The sequence below is a fragment of the Phoenix dactylifera genome, chromosome 5, assembly GCF_051530095.1.
Source record: "Phoenix dactylifera cultivar Ajwa chromosome 5, Ajwa_hap1_PhDact_Kaust_v1.1, whole genome shotgun sequence".
NCBI classification, from domain to species: domain Eukaryota; kingdom Viridiplantae; phylum Streptophyta; class Magnoliopsida; order Arecales; family Arecaceae; genus Phoenix; species Phoenix dactylifera.
The window spans coordinates 38,004,351-38,020,468 of NC_143194.1; the positions used below are offsets into that span (position 1 = coordinate 38,004,351).

General features: G+C 34.1%; 1 protein-coding gene across 2 annotated transcripts; it reads left to right on the forward strand.

Annotated features, from left to right (window-relative positions):
- Positions 1–5,795: 5,795 nt before the first annotated feature.
- On the forward strand, positions 5,796–16,010 carry LOC103709768 (Small GTP-binding protein). 2 transcript variants are annotated; one of them, XM_008795267.5, is made up of 12 exons: positions 5,796–6,294; positions 7,405–8,155; positions 8,352–8,508; positions 8,653–8,707; positions 9,375–9,442; positions 9,524–9,628; positions 9,742–9,813; positions 9,897–10,010; positions 11,287–11,427; positions 11,520–11,579; positions 14,980–15,156; positions 15,651–16,010. In XM_008795267.5, the coding sequence occupies exons 1-11, from the start codon at positions 5,980–5,982 to the stop codon at positions 15,143–15,145; spliced, it is 2,004 nt and encodes a 667-aa protein (XP_008793489.4). In that variant the 5' UTR covers positions 5,796–5,979; the 3' UTR covers positions 15,146–15,156; positions 15,651–16,010. The 2 variants fall into 2 exon arrangements, with proteins under 2 accessions (XP_008793489.4, XP_008793490.4); XM_008795268.5 differs by having other exon boundaries at positions 5,801–6,294; positions 15,692–16,010.
- Positions 16,011–16,118: the final 108 nt, after the last annotated feature.

The window sequence follows — 16,118 nt, forward strand, 5'->3', positions numbered from 1 at the left end:
AGGGTTGATTGGAGACACCGATGGAAATTATTGGTAACCGAATCGAATTATTGGTTTCAGTTGGGTTTTTTTGTCTCTTTTTTTTATTGTTCGGTCGTACCGATATGATTGAATTATTTCGGCCGTTGGATTAAATAGTTGGAGGAGTCCACTTCCTGATGCACCAGAAATGACCTCCAATTTTAGGAATAGATTCGTATGTGCCAAAAAAAAAAAAAAAAAAAAACAGGTGAAGCATGCCTTCAAAGGAAGCAAATGGGATGCAGACTAGGTAGCTTCCTACATGACTCGTCATTCCAGAGACCCCCTAGGTTGGAAAGAAAAACTGTCTAGTGCACTCTAAAATTTATTATTTTTTAATTTTATTAAATATATCTATATTAGAACGATATGAATATCCAGTAAAAAAAAGGAAAAAAAAAGAGGCGGCGTGGTTAATAACTCGATCCAATTTGATAAAATCTAACCCAACTTTAGCATACGTACATTACTTTTTTCTCCCTTACCGAGTAGAATATGTTTTGCTCGTAAAAAACGAAGCATGTTTTTAGATAGGTAAATAGGTTGCATATTGGGTGGTTTCGTATGTGGCTAGTTATTTCAGGAGCATTCTGTGGATTGGAAAAAAGAGATGTCTAGTACATTCTGAAATTTATTATTTTCTAATTTTATTAAATATATTTATATTAGAACGATGCAAATCATCCATTTTAGTAAAAAAAGAAAAAAAGAAAGAAGGGCAGCATGGTAAATGACTCGGCCCAATTTGATAAAATCTAACCAAACTTTAGCACACGTGGATTACTCTTTTCCCCCTTACCAAGTAGAATATGTTTTGCTCGTGACGCTTTCCTTGTCTCGAGTCAGGATTTTATATTAATTTAGTACTGCAGGGCAGTGGTACGTCGAGACTTCATGTGATGTGTGATGCGTGCAAGAGGAAGCTTTGCGGATTTTGTATTAAAAACTCTTCATCAAAGAAGAAGATTTTTTTTGGGTGCGTCTGTACTCGTAGGTATGGTCCACCCGCTTTAGCGAAAGAAAAAAAAAAAAAAAAAAACGGAACACCATGTTGTAGGACCTATTTAGCAACAATTTTTTAAAAAGAATTACAAGAACCAAAAAGATGATGCAATGGTGGTGAGTTGGATCTCCGGACATAGCCAAATCTATATATGATTTCTTTTCATAACATATATATCCTATGGTATTTCACACATATGCATGGAGATGAATAATGACGTCCTATGTTGTGGATCATTTTGATAGAACCTTATCGATAGATAATACTACTACATCTTACATTTTTTGGCATTGTTTGTTTTTTTTGATATGATTGGTTGCACTCGAACTAAATCTACCTAAATCATCTATTTTTATTATTTTTAAAAAACAAGAAATTTTTAATTTTAATATTTTCAAAAATAAAAAGCTTTTGATTTGTATAAACCTGAAACAGATAGAAGGTCCTGGCTAGCCTACGAGCTTATTTTTTTAATCATTCTATACAAATTTGGGATCAAGTGTTACCTTCATTTTGGTGTGATAATTTCTGGATTTTAGGGATTGGCTACTCTCTTATTTATAAAAAATAAACAAAAAACTCTTGAGCAAGTTTAGTCCACCTTTTCTTTGATATTATCTAGAAATATTTTGGGTTTGTTTGTGAACTTATAGTTGTGTTTTTTTTTTGATTTTTTTTTCGAATTGCAATCTCATGTAATTTGTTCGACATATTTTTTATTTGTTTCATAACTTCTTATAATTAATTTGTATATTTCATACTATAATATGGATTATTAGATTGACAATATGCATTGCAGGTGGATTCTACTGGCATGATAAAAAAAGAGATACTTTTAATAGATTTTGAGAAATAACTTATAAAGAAATGAGATTATAACAATGAACTAGTCATTACCAATACAATAAAACAGTATAATAGTCTTAGCTTATTTCTCAACAATTGATGGAAGTGAACAACGCAGCGGACTGGAAACTCTTCTATGTTGTAGATCATTGTGGCAAAATCTTATCGGCAAACTGTGCTACTACACCTTATCTTTTTCGGCATTATTTGTTTTATGACATGATAATGTATACTCAAACTATATAAATCTGAGACATCTATTTTAGCCAAAAAAAAAATCATTTCACTATTTTTGGGGGAAAAAAATAAAAAACCATCAATTTTAAGATTTTTAAAATAAGAAACTTATATTTTGTATAAACTCATGACAAATAGAAGATGTTGGCTAGTTACAAGTTAATTTTTTTAATCATTCTATACAAATTTGGAGCAAAGTCCTACCTTTATTCTAGTGCAATAATTTTAAAATTTTAGAGACCGATGCTCCCTTATTTAAAAAAAATAAAAAACTCATAAGCGAGTTTAGTTCATCCTTTCTTTGATGTTTCGGTAATCTAGAAATAATTTTGGTTTTGTTTGTGAACTTATAGTTATGCATTATTTTTTTAGATTTTTTTTTTTCAAAGTGCAATCTCATGCAATCTGTTCAACATCTTTTTTGTTTGTTTTCATAGCTTCTTATAATTAATTCGTATATTTCATGATATAATATAGATTATTAGTTTGACAACATGCATCGCATGTGGATTCTACTAGTGCATGATAAAAGAAAAACAAAAAAAAGGACAATTTTAATAGATTTTGAGAAATAACTCATAAAGAGCTAAGATTATAGCAATGAACTAGTCATGACCGTTATAATAAAGCAATAAAATTATAGAGGAAAAGGACTACAACTTCATCTAATCATGTACGAACTTTTGAGAAAGTAATAGATTGCAAATTTTAGATATAGTTGGAAAGTTCAAAGATATTTCTAACTCTCTGCATGCTCAAGAAGATCTACAGCATTTCAGAAAAGATGATTTCAGAAAAGTGATAACCACTTTTTCACTAATGGCTAGTTGGCTCATCATGAGCCATGATCAAACAAAGAAGAGGTGGGAGGGAATATTGGTAAATGCCTAGGTGGTGGAGATTAGTATAGAGTGATAAAATTATGCTTACATGGAGTCGATACCAGTTTTGGAATTCCAAATGCGTAGAACAATTTAAGTCTAATACAAAGCTTATATGTAAATTTGTGTGCTCAATAAGTATATGCATGAAATAAGTTCATTCTAAGTCTAAACCAGTCTCAAAATTCGAGCTGTTAGCATGACTATTTAATTCATTGCAGGTGATTTGTTTATAATTTTTGAGTCAAATGAGGAGGGGATATATATATATATACAGAGTCTGAGCAAATCACTGCACCCAGTATGCTAAGGCCAGTAGAATATGTTCATTTTTGTAAGTTTGAACCACTTCCACCACTCAATCTGCTGGGATCGCTACTAATCTGAGAAGAGTATTTTCTGCGTTAAATTATGGCTCGTTTGGTTTGCAGAAAAAGAAGAAAAAAAGTATGGTCAACAAAAAATTAAAGAAATGTCGCTCGTTTGGTTGGAGTTTTTAAAGAAGAGCAATAGAAAAGTAGCATTCTCATGAAAATAAGATTTTAAAAAAATTCATGAGTGGTATAAGAAAGCTACTTTTCCACGGATTAAAAATTATTTTTTTTTCAAAAATACCATGAAGTTTATCAAAATCTATGGATAAAGTTTTTTCTTTATTAGAGATATAATAGATATTTTACACAACTTTTATAAAAAAGTAGATGTTCAACTAAACGTAAGCTACTTATAATGTGCCATTTTTATATGATCAATCAAATACGCTAAAATTATTTTTTCAGGTATTATATTTCTATAAGAAAAAATATCCTAGTAAAAAAAAAAAATTCGACAAACCAAAGGTGTCTTCAGAGATAAACATGGAATGACTCTTTCATGGCTGAGCTAATTCCGGCACTCAACTTGCCGAGACCGGTACAAACTCGGCACGTATCTAGAGTTGCAGCACCTGAATTGTACACGATTTTTGAGTCAACTATGGAGTTACATGCAAAATATTGGCTTATGCGAAATATTATATAAAGGTCTCTATGAAAGGCGATAATATTAAGGCCCTGTTTGGGGAGCTGTTGGCAGTAGAGCTGTTGGAAATAGAGCTGTTGGAAGTAGAGCTGTCTAAAGTAGAGCTGTTATAAAAAGCTGTTTGCTGTTTGGTAACTACATTCGTAAAGTGCTGTGGTACTTTATTTTGTGTTTGGTAAACAAACTGAGAAAGTACTTTTGTATAACAAAATTACCATAAAGGACATTGCATAGTATTATACAACAGAACATAATAAAACATAACATAAATTAATACATAAATATACGATATAGTATAATATTATTGTAATATATAATAATATTATGTTAATATAGCATAATAGTAATATAATTATTAGAGTAAATTAATATTTGGTAATATAACATAATATTAAATTATTTAATATAACATATTAATGTATTATGATATAATGTAATATATATTATATTTATAGTATAATACAATAATAAAAGTATAAAATATTATAATTATTAGTATAAATTAATTTCTCATAATATAACATAATATTAAATTATTTAAAATAACATATTAATGTATTATAATGTAATGTAATATAATACAATATTTATAGTATAATACAATAATAAAGGTATAAAATATTATAATTATTATTATAAATTAATTTTCCATAATATAACATAATATTAAATTATTTAAAATAACATATTAATGTATTATAATGTAATGTAATATAATATAATATTTATAGTATAATACAATAATAAAGGTATAAAATATTATAATTATTAGTATAAATTAATTTTCCATAATATAACATAATATTAAATTATTTAACATAACATATTAATGTATTATGATATAATATAATATGATATTATATTTATAGTATAATACAAAAATAGAGGTATAAAATATTATAATTATTAGTATAAATTAATTTTTCATAATATAACATAATATTAAATTATTTAACATAACATATTAATGTATTATGATATAATATAATATGATATTATATTTATAGTATAATACAAACATAAAGGTATAAAATATTATAATTATTAGTATAAAATAATTTCTCATAATAATTTTCCATAATTTCCCATAAAATAATTTTTCGCGGTCCAGGGGCTCTTCTTCGTGGTCCACGCTCGAGGAGGACCTCAGCGTGGGCCGCGAGGTTGATGATAAAAAAAAACAATAAATTGATTTTGGAAGGTATGGAAAAGGATTAAAAAAATTTTCTTCTAAAATGTGGTTTAAGAGATGCATACAAAAATTGAAAAGAAAAATACCTTTTCTTACAGAAGGGAGTCTGACGGCTAGGGTTCTTGGCTCCAGCAGATTTTTAGGTTTATAAAGGGACAAACTATGTAATTATGTTATTTTAATATGGGCATTTTTGTCAAAAATACAGCTTTTCGAAAAAGCTGAAACAGCTTCCTCTCAAAAGCTCCAAATTGCAGCTTCCTCCCAAAAGCTGTTTTCAGCTTTCCGCAAAAGCTGAAACAGCTTTTTGAAAAATTTACCAAACACAGTTTTTCATCTAAAAGTACTTTTGGAGAGACAGAAAGCGCTTTCTGGCCCTCCAAAACTCCCCCAGACAGGGAGGACTGCGTAAACCTTACGCATGGGAGTTACCATAAAATTTGTATCACTTGGGGCAGAGCTTGTAAAAACGAAAGTTTTATCTTCTAGCCAGTCCCTGCACTCGGCCTGCCGGGACCTGTACAAAGTTAACGCGAGAACTATGTCACTTAAGCCCCTATCAAGATATATTTTCACATCTTAGTCCATGAGTCGTGCTTCGAACCAAAACCCTTTCGCGAGCTCTTCCGTCTTCTCGCCTTTCTTATTTCTTCCGTCCGGCCCCCCGAAACCCTCCGCCTTCTCCGATGCGAAACCCTCCCAAAACCCTAGCTCTCTTCCTCCTTCGATCCCTGCGATAGCGTCGAAGGGAACCGAATAAACGAGAAGAAAGAGCTTCAATGGGCGCTCTGGATCGTGCATCGAGGGCGGCGAGGTCGAAACTCCGGCCTCTTCTATTTACTACGAGTCCTATTTCATCTACATTTAGGGGAATCCCGTTCGGATGCGTTGATCGCTCGTTCTGCTCCCAATCTCGTCAGAATAGCAGAGAAAGTGGCGTAGATTTGAGCCAATATCCGCCGGAAAGGATACGGAACTTCTCCATCATCGCCCACGTTGATCACGGGAAATCAACGCTTGCCGATCGTCTCCTGGAGCTGACGGGGACCATCAAGAGAGGCCACGGCCAACCTCAGTACCTCGACAAGTTACAGGTTTGGACAAAATAGTTAACAAGCTATGTTCTTGTGTTTTCTTTATTTCAGTTTAGGATGTTTTGATGGTGAGTATTTGTTTAGGGCTTCTTAAATCCTCAAGATTCATGTGTGGTTGGGTGTTTTTATTCTTTTGATGCGTCTACATGGGTATTTTTGAGCTTGGAGGGAAGGCATTTGCTGAAAGAAGGGTGGATATCTAAGAACATTGTTACAAAATGGAAACAGATTTTTAAATTTCCATCTCGGTAGGTGTTATTTGGCTTCTCATTGGACAGGCTGGGGAATTGAATATTCTTGCCAAGCTGGTGGAGCAAATAACTGCTTCTGATGGTGCCAATTTTCTCCATTAGAAACCCTTCGAGAAAACACACTATGCTACCTTTAGGTAGAAAAAATAACCAACTATGTACATTGAGATTTATCCTGCATCTCTATGACTCCACTTGAAGGAAAAATAGAGTTTGTGCTTTTATTTGCCATTTATGTATTTGCCATCCATGCCATCAGACCCTTCAGCTTAACACAAAGTAACCATACTAGATACTCATAAATGCGTATCAGTGTCACACAATGTCCACAAGAACAAAATCTTAGAAATTACCAAGATATTACTCTGACATGCACCTGCATTCGATACTTATACTCAAGTCCTTGAAACACTATGAAGATTCAGTAAGCATCCATGGTGCTTTGCATTACAGAGAATCACGTCAAGGGGCTTGGTATATGTGATCTTTTATATAATTGTGCCCTTAATTATAAAAAGCACCATTATGGTGTGATAACGAAGAAAGCGGCTCAAGAACCATGTAATCTGAATTATATTGGATTTAGTGCTAAGATCACACATGGCATCATCTCTTCGTAATAAATAATGATAAACAAGACAGCGGGCACATATAACTTAACAACCCTCAACAAGACCATACCAAAAGCCTCAGTGCTGAAAGGGACAAAGGAAGTCAAATAAAGAATCTGAAATTGGTTCATCAACCTGACATGAAATAATTGTTTTCATCTTTCTCATTTTGCCATTTCTAAATTAGTAATCTCTTTTCAACTACCCCCCTCCCCCCTGTAAATGTTGTGAATGACTTATATTTACAGGTAGAAAGAGAGAGGGGTATTACAGTTAAAGCGCAGACAGCAACTATGTTCCACAAGCATAAATTTGGTTTCCCTGATGCCTCCGATATTCAAGATCCACCAAATTTTCTACTGAATCTGATCGACACTCCTGGTCATGTGGATTTCAGCTATGAGGTATCAAGATCTCTTGCAGCTTGCCAGGGTGCCCTTTTAGTAGTTGATGCTGCCCAAGGTGTTCAAGCACAGACAGTTGCTAACTTTTATCTTGCATTTGAATGTAACCTGAGTATTATTCCTGTCATAAACAAAATTGACCAACCCACTGCTGATCCTGATCGTGTTAAAACTCAATTGAAATCATTGTTTGATCTTGATCCAAATGATGCTCTTTTAACTTCTGCCAAAACTGGCCAAGGGCTTGAGCAAATCCTGCCTGCTGTTATAGAGCGCCTACCTTCTCCTCCTGGGAAATGTGATTCACCTTTGCGGATGCTTTTGTTAGATTCTTACTACGATGAGTATAAAGGAGTAATCTGCCATGTTGCTGTTGTTGATGGTGCTCTCCGCAAGGGGGATAAGATTGCATCTGTAGCAACTGGCCAGAATTATGAAGTCTTAGATGTTGGAATAATGCATCCTGAACTTACTCCAACTGGAGTACTTTTTACTGGACAAGTTGGTTATGTTGTTAGTGGCATGCGTACAACAAAAGAAGCACGTGTTGGTGATACACTTTACCATGCCAAGAGCGTTGTGGTACCTCTTCCAGGTTAATCTTCTCGACATAGACCCATTTATAGACTTCATTTTCATTTCTTTGTTTGTTGAATAATACCCATAAACAGATTCTTGCCAGTAACTACTAGTCAATTTAGGTAGTGTTTTTTTTAACTATTTGTTGCTTGATTTCTTCTATTCAGATATTCTTTTATATTTTTGGCTTTATAAACTATCTGGTCTTGCAGGTTTCAAGCCTGCAAAGCATATGGTATTCTCTGGTCTTTATCCAGCTGATGGATCTGATTTTGATGCTCTTAACCATGCAATAGAGAGATTGACATGCAATGATGCTAGTGTATCTGCTGCCAAAGAGTCTAGCACTGCTCTTGGCATGGGATTCAGGTATATTCATTTGAGGAGAAATTTTAGCCTATTCTGTATTGTTCTCCATCAGTTTTGTGAGTTAAAGAGATATTGTCAGTTCCTTTTTACTAGATTCAGCACCTATCCTTGTTTTTTTATATGCATATGATGTGCTTCGGACAGGTGTGGCTTCTTAGGTTTACTTCACATGGATGTCTTTCATCAGCGGCTTGAGCAAGTATATACTCTTCTGCTATTAACATTCTTGTTATGCTGCGTTTCAGAAATATAGCAGAAATTACATTTTTGTTTTTGTTGGTCCAAGCTATTGATAACTTCAAGTTCAGGTAGTGGTGATAGAGTTCATGATATTGCAATGAATTAATATAAGCACTTTCTGTGCTTCATGCAGCTTATGAATGACAGATCTAGAAACATGCCATCTTTGTTACGAAGAATTTCCTAAGTATTTAGCCTAATATCAGGCATGATATGATTTTCTTTTTCCTTTTCTGTTACAGGCAGAAATTAATCTCCAATATGTTTGTTTGTTTTTAAAGAGGAAGCAACCCATATCTTTTCAACCTAGATGTCAACATAATTCTTGGTTTTTCTTTCCCCTGTTGGATAGGTCACTTTCAGATATGATTATAGTGTTCCGCAAGTCAAATACCAAATGATTGTTAAGATGCCCATGCAACAACAGTATTCTGTCAATAAAAGACATTTGGCTTGCTCTCAATATTGTCCATTGATTCATGCCTTAATTTTCTGTTTCTCTAATAATATTTTGTATTTTCGTACACTAAAAAATTAAAAACAGTATGCATTCTATTTCTTCACCATATATTAGTCCTTCCCTTGAAATGTTTCTGAAATTATCTTTGTTTACATGTGCTTTGTAGGAGTATGGAGCTCGAATCATATCTACCATACCAACTGTGCCATATATTTTTGAGTATTCAGATGGAAGGTATGGTACTCGACTCCTCGTGTTATCAGTTCACATGCTATTAAAATGGTCATCGCAGCTAAAGCTTCTTTGCTTGTTTAGTAAGATACAAGTTCAAAATCCTGCTTCACTGGCTTCAAATCCTGGGAAGCGTGTAACTGCATGTTGGGAACCATCTGTTATTGCAACCATTATTATTCCTAGTGAGTAAGCGCTGTTTCCTTATTTTGGTTCTTTTGCAAGTATTCATCTGACATGATATTAGTTGATTTAATTTGTAAAGTATTGATGTGTCATCTATTCATTTTATTGATATTCAGGTATGTTGGACCTGTTATAACACTTTGTTCAGAAAGGAGAGGAGAGCAGCTAGAATATTCATTTATTGACAAGTAAGTCTTTTTGGAAGACAAACAGTTTTGCATTTGGTAAACTAATTGGCGACTACCAGTTGATGCTGGATTCTTCTGTGCAGCCAGCGTGTGCTTATGAAATATCGGTTACCACTGAGGGAAATCATTGTGGATTTCTACAATGAATTGAAAAGTATAACATCCGGATATGCCACATTTGATTATGAAGATTCTGAGTAAGTTTCAACTTTCTTTTGTGTTCAACCAACATGTGGGAAGAGTATTATCAACCTTATCAATATTCTAATCATCATACAGTTTATGCTGGTGTTTGATGAGCAAAGTTTTTCTTTCTTTTTTTGGATAGTATCTACATTTTAATCAAATTTGTGACTTAAGTAAATAATGTTACCACCTTTTATCATAAAAAAGTTCGAGTGCACAAGTGTTATACTCTGAAAAATTTTCTTGACCTACTTGGCAAGTCCAAAATTTTTGTATTTCCTGATTATATGTTTTATAGTAAGGTTGACTGTGGTGCAAGCGTCAGTCTGACAAAGACGATGAATTTTGCTTGGATGGGCTGTGTTTTTTCGTTAGTGAATATTTAAGTAGATGTTGGTAGCAATCCTTTTGGAGGGGCTGCTCCAGTATTTTTATCATTCTCCTGGGAAACTGATTTATTCACTCTAGCTTACTAACATCAATGCTTTTTTAGTTAACATTGTGTTTGTGGATTTAGTGTTTTCTCATAATTTAATTTCAAGACGAAAGCATGATAGCATAACATCTTTTACCAAGAATAAGTTGTATAATCAACCTGATATATGAATTATGCACACAATATGTGCGAATTTATTTTCATGCTCCTTTAGGGAAGTATGTTTCCTTGGCTGTTCAGCATGATACTGAGATTTCATGCGATTATTATTATTATAAAGACCACTTAGAATACCAAATGTGGTAAGATAATTTACACTGCTCTCTGGGCACATGTTAAGTAAAAGAGTCGGGGAGAAGAAAGTATGGTTCAGATTGTCTGCTGGCGTTGAGACTGTTTATGAAAGAAAATGTTCTAATAAATGCAGTACCAGGTAGCAGCAGCTGGATACACATAAGAAGCACTGGTACATGCTCCTACTTGAGGAAGAATCTGTAAAAGAATCTAATAAGAGAAGAAGACTTATGCATCAAGATGCTAGACATAATTTGAAAATCAAATTGATGGACGTGGTCTTGGATACGAACAAAAACTTTTGAATGGCATCAAAAGTTGGTTGTGACGGGCACTCTGCACACACTATCCTGAACTCTTACCCTTTATTCTAGACCATTTCATTGTTTGACTGTCCTGGAAGGATCCTACTTAGAAAAAAAAAGACTGTCCTGGAAGGATCAGTATGTCATAGAGACCAGGATGGTGTTGACTCCATCATTGTCCATTTTTAGTATCTATCACTCTTGGTTCTTATGTCTTCCAAACATAACTAACATTCTCAATTTGTGTTATAGGTATCAAAAATCTGATTTGGTCAAACTTGATATCCTCCTCAATGCCCAGCCTGTTGATGCTATGGCAACTATTGTTCACAATCTGAAAGCGCAGAGGATTGGACGTGAATTGGTGGAAAAACTAAAGAAGTTCATAGACAGGTGTAATAGTGCTTAGTGCAATCGGAAGTGCATCCTTTATTGACTTCTTCTGTTCTTTTGTTTATGTCTCAATATGTCATAAATTTTTGCAGGCAAATGTTTGAAATAACGATACAAGCTGCGATTGGCTCAAAGATTATCGCAAGGGAGTCGTAAGATATTGGCACAACCTCTTCCTCCTTGTTGCAACCTAATAGTTTATAATTACTGCCAATTCTTTTGCATTTTATTAATGACATGTTCTTGATCCATATAGAATAAGAAGGATGGCTCATGCATGGTATATGTCGCACACATAAATATATTCATAATAGATGCATCCCTGCAATTGTTCACACATAATTACTGCCAGCTTTTCACTTTACATAGAGAGCAGCAGTGCATGCAAGCACACATGCATGACCAAGGATCGAGACACCTATTCCCTGTGATGGGGTAACTGCCACAATCTCACTTGAAACTTATAAAACAGCTTACATAACTTGTATTAAACTATCAATTGTTTCCAACAAATTGCCATAGTAGCTTTGTGAACTCATGTGCTTATGTTTAAGAAGATTTTTAGGACATGTTAGTTCCTCTTAGAAAAAAAGAAAAGGGAAAAAAGACATGACGATATAGCTTAGAAATTTCATACTACTCTATGGATATTTGTGCTTGTGATAATGCGCCAATTTTATTGGTAGCTCTCGATGAATTTTTTTTTTAGAGTAATTCGACTTGAAGAATTCTACAAGTTGAAAGTATAAAGTACGAAATCCTTCAACCAAGGTTTTCCGTGTCTACTTGTGTTGCCTGATACTAGGTGTACTGTACAAAATCTAATAAGGTACTGGATGGTACAGAGGCTCAATATGATAATGTACTGTCACTGACAACAGTGTATCATATGTCAATATGGGGTTGGACCATACTGATCCAACCCCTACTGGTAAGTGTTGGTACCAATCTAATATTGTATTTTTTTCCTCTTAGATGTGAATTATATTTAGGACTCCAATGAGGGTGCCAATTGGTTGAGTTGGTAATGTCACCAAGTGTTGGATTCTAATGACCTTGGCTCGATCTTGCCCTCACCTTGATTTCAGCCAGGCTTCCTCCCTCTCCCTAATTCTCATAAAAATGGGATTCCAATCACTTCCATTTTATGGACTCTACCCGTAAATTATAAACTTGCGCTCTTTAGTACTATGGCCTAAGATAAAATTACGTGAAGATAGATTTAATAAATTCTAATCCCAAAATAAGTGCTGAACAACTTTGTTCACATTGGAGATACTGGTGCGTTATTTGATCCCTAATCATTTGGTTTGTCTTTGAGGACAAGGTGCTAAAGCAGCTCATAATCCGAAACATTTGGGCACTGCTGACCATCAAAAAGTTTGTCGAATTACGATTGACTACGTCTCCAGCATCTTTTTTGCACGTTCACCAGCTAGGCTCTCTTAGCTTTTCTCCCCATTTTCTGTTAAGAGGTGGTTTTGTAGGCTTTGAAGTCCAGCATGCACTCGATTCTCTGTTAAGGTGTTCAAAGAGACGCCACAGAGTCTAACACACATGCTGGACTGTGGCTTTCCCATTATATTAGAGTAGATATCTTGTGAATTATAACGTTCAATTGAACTGTTAAATAAGAATCATTTTATGCTTCAATCACCCAAAGGTGTCCTAAATTTGAGCGCAATGATTTTTATCATTAAATGTTGAATAGCAATGGAAGCTGGATATTTTGGATACTTGCTCCTGGTAGTCTTGACTAGCATCTCCAACCAATTAGAGTATTTCTCATGTTTTAAGTACTTCACCAAGTAACATCATAAGCTTTTCATGGCTATTAATGAAAATTTTATATTTTGATTCCTTGCATTGTTGAACATCCGTCTCCACCATTAAATCAAAGTTTCGTATTGTTCCAATTGTGTTTGTGTTGTTTATATAGAAATTCACCGCCTATTCTCAAAGGTTCTTGAAGAACAATGATATCTCATGGTGTTGAACTGTGGGGTTGTACGTTCATAGGAATTGCCATTCCTTTCCTACTTCCTATACTCCACGTAAGCATTCCCTGCAACAGGATCTCCTGGTCAGGCTGTAATTTGTCTTGCATTCATCTTAAGTCAATTGGGTCTGTTCTGAACTTTGATTGTTCCATCTTCCCAATGTTTGTTCTGATAAATGATTCATTTCCATGTCAGAATATCAGTGACCTTCTAGATATTCTGCCATTTTTCCAACTTTGAGTAGGGTTCATGGTGCAGTCCATCGCTTTCCACCCCTCTGATTTGCTTGACTTTTGGATTTCTCAGATCCCAATTCCATCTTGGAGTATATGATGAGCTATTTCTTGGTCTTGTATTTTCATACATATTTAGTACAAATAAATACGCTTGTTGGTTTGTGCTGCTGATGGTAGCTTGATTTTTGATGTGTTTTGCATCCATTTCTACAATCACTTTCTTAAAAATCTTAACTGCTTGATTAAATTTTCTCAAGATGATTCACCAGGAAATTATAATTCTGCAGCATATCTTTCTCATGTACTGAGTTGTGTATAAGAGCATTCGACAAAACTTATCTTTTTTTTCCTTTTTGGGGTGTGCGCATTTGCAAGGGAAAAAAATTTGTCTGTTTGTTATATGTGGATTTTGGTAAACCTCTTTTAAACTATTCTCACCTTAAGAGTATAGAAATATTTGCTGCATATGAGGAATAACAGAACAAAACATGCTTTCAATGTAGAAAATTTCTTTCTGAAGTTCTCACATGTTGCCATGTGATGTTTAATCCTCTTCTCGAACCTACATCGATTGTAAAATCTAAAGTTTTTCATCAAAGATGGAGCTTGTCTGGGGTTGTAAAATGTAAATTCTTTTGCATTGGAGTCTAATGATGCAACCTTGAAAGGATGACTAGGAAATCTGCATGATTTGCATGTGTCATGGAGAAAGGAGAAAAAACAGTGATTTAGAAGGTAAAGAAGGGGATGTGGGAAGTAGAAGGAAGGATGAGAGTTACCCACCAAATTTTTTTAACTGTATTCCAATTAATTATTAATTTGATGTCAGTCAGTTAATATACATATTTGTATATATACACATCCTAAAAATTTGGAAATAAATATAATTCTAATAATTAAAACATTTGAACTTAATCTTCACATATTGATGACTTAAGCTTGTTTTGTGTGGTGTAGAACATTTCTTTTCAACCCTAAACATAGGATTCTGGGTACGTAGAACTAAAAATCCACATATATGATATATTTTTCCTTAAGATGAGGTGACTGCACGGTGGCATGAATTGATCTGTACATGGACTGGCCAACTTAAATATTCATTCTCAAGTATATGCTATTTCTTAAACCATGGAAATCCATAATCTAAGATGGTGTTTGAAGTTCTCTCCTTGTCTCAAGACGAAATACATGCTATTTTTGTACTTCTAAAATCGTTCCTGTTTCGGTTCTGATTCTTTGATGATTGTGTGCTTCATAATGACTGGATCGTTTATTCGCTCCTACAAACACTTCAGATCATCTTTTTCTCCTTGCAGTATTTCAGCAATGAGAAAAAATGTTCTAGCAAAATGCTATGGTGGTGATGTTACACGGAAGAAGAAGCTCTTGGAGAAGCAGAAGGAAGGGAAGAAACGCATGAAGCGCGTGGGTTCTGTTGATATACCACAAGAAGCATTCCATGAACTGCTGAAAGTGTCCTAATGGTTAAATAGGTAAGTTTTAGTTTGGTTAGTTTGCAATTTGGCCCTTGGTGCAGCGTATCAGCATTTTAATTTTTTTATTAGTAGTTGAAATTACATTTTATGGTGATCATACGTGATTCCAGAATAATACTCATCTGATCCATTTGAATATCTTATTTGCATAAAAAAATTTACTAATCAGACCTGTAGCTTAATTGCCAAATCTATATCATCTTGAATGCGCAGAGCTTGAAATCACTACATTTTTCTTTTATATGCAGAATGCATGATTTTATTCTGTACAAACAAATGTTCTTGCAATATTTTGTAGCACTAAATTCGCATTGGCCGTTCGTACATATGAATGTAGCCTCTGCCATCTTTTATTCAATAACTTCTCTAAGGTCCCTACGGTTTTCTTTCAATAACCTCTCTAAGGTTTTCTTTCAACCACCCCCCCCCCAACCCCAACAAAAAAAAAAAAAATCTCTAACATTTTCGTTCCTCCATATGCTTACATGAAGATTGAAGATGCCATTATACTGTCTGATGGTCTCCTAATCAGCTCTGCGGAGGCAGGAAATTCCTCATGGTTGCTGAGAACAGGAGAGGTCAAAGGAAATGGTAGAATAAAGCAGCGTGTTCTGTCTGCATATCACAAGATTATCACTTGAACCATGGAAATTTCTTTCTTAACAGTATTTTAGGCCTTGATTTATTTGTATAACCATGCGAAAGGAGCATGCTGCTGTAAGGACTGAAATAATACGTGTCACTATGGTGTAAAATTGTTTTGGGTGTGTTACTGAAACAGTAATCCTTGTATTTACTGTATTATTTTTTATTTTTAAATAAGCAAGATTTCAGTGATTAAGCTTTTAAAAGTAGAAATTTTATAAAAATCTATTTGCTGTTTGCTAATTACATTTCTAAAGTACTGGAAAATTTTAATGTGTTTGTTTAACAAACTGCAAAAGTACTTTTAGTACGAT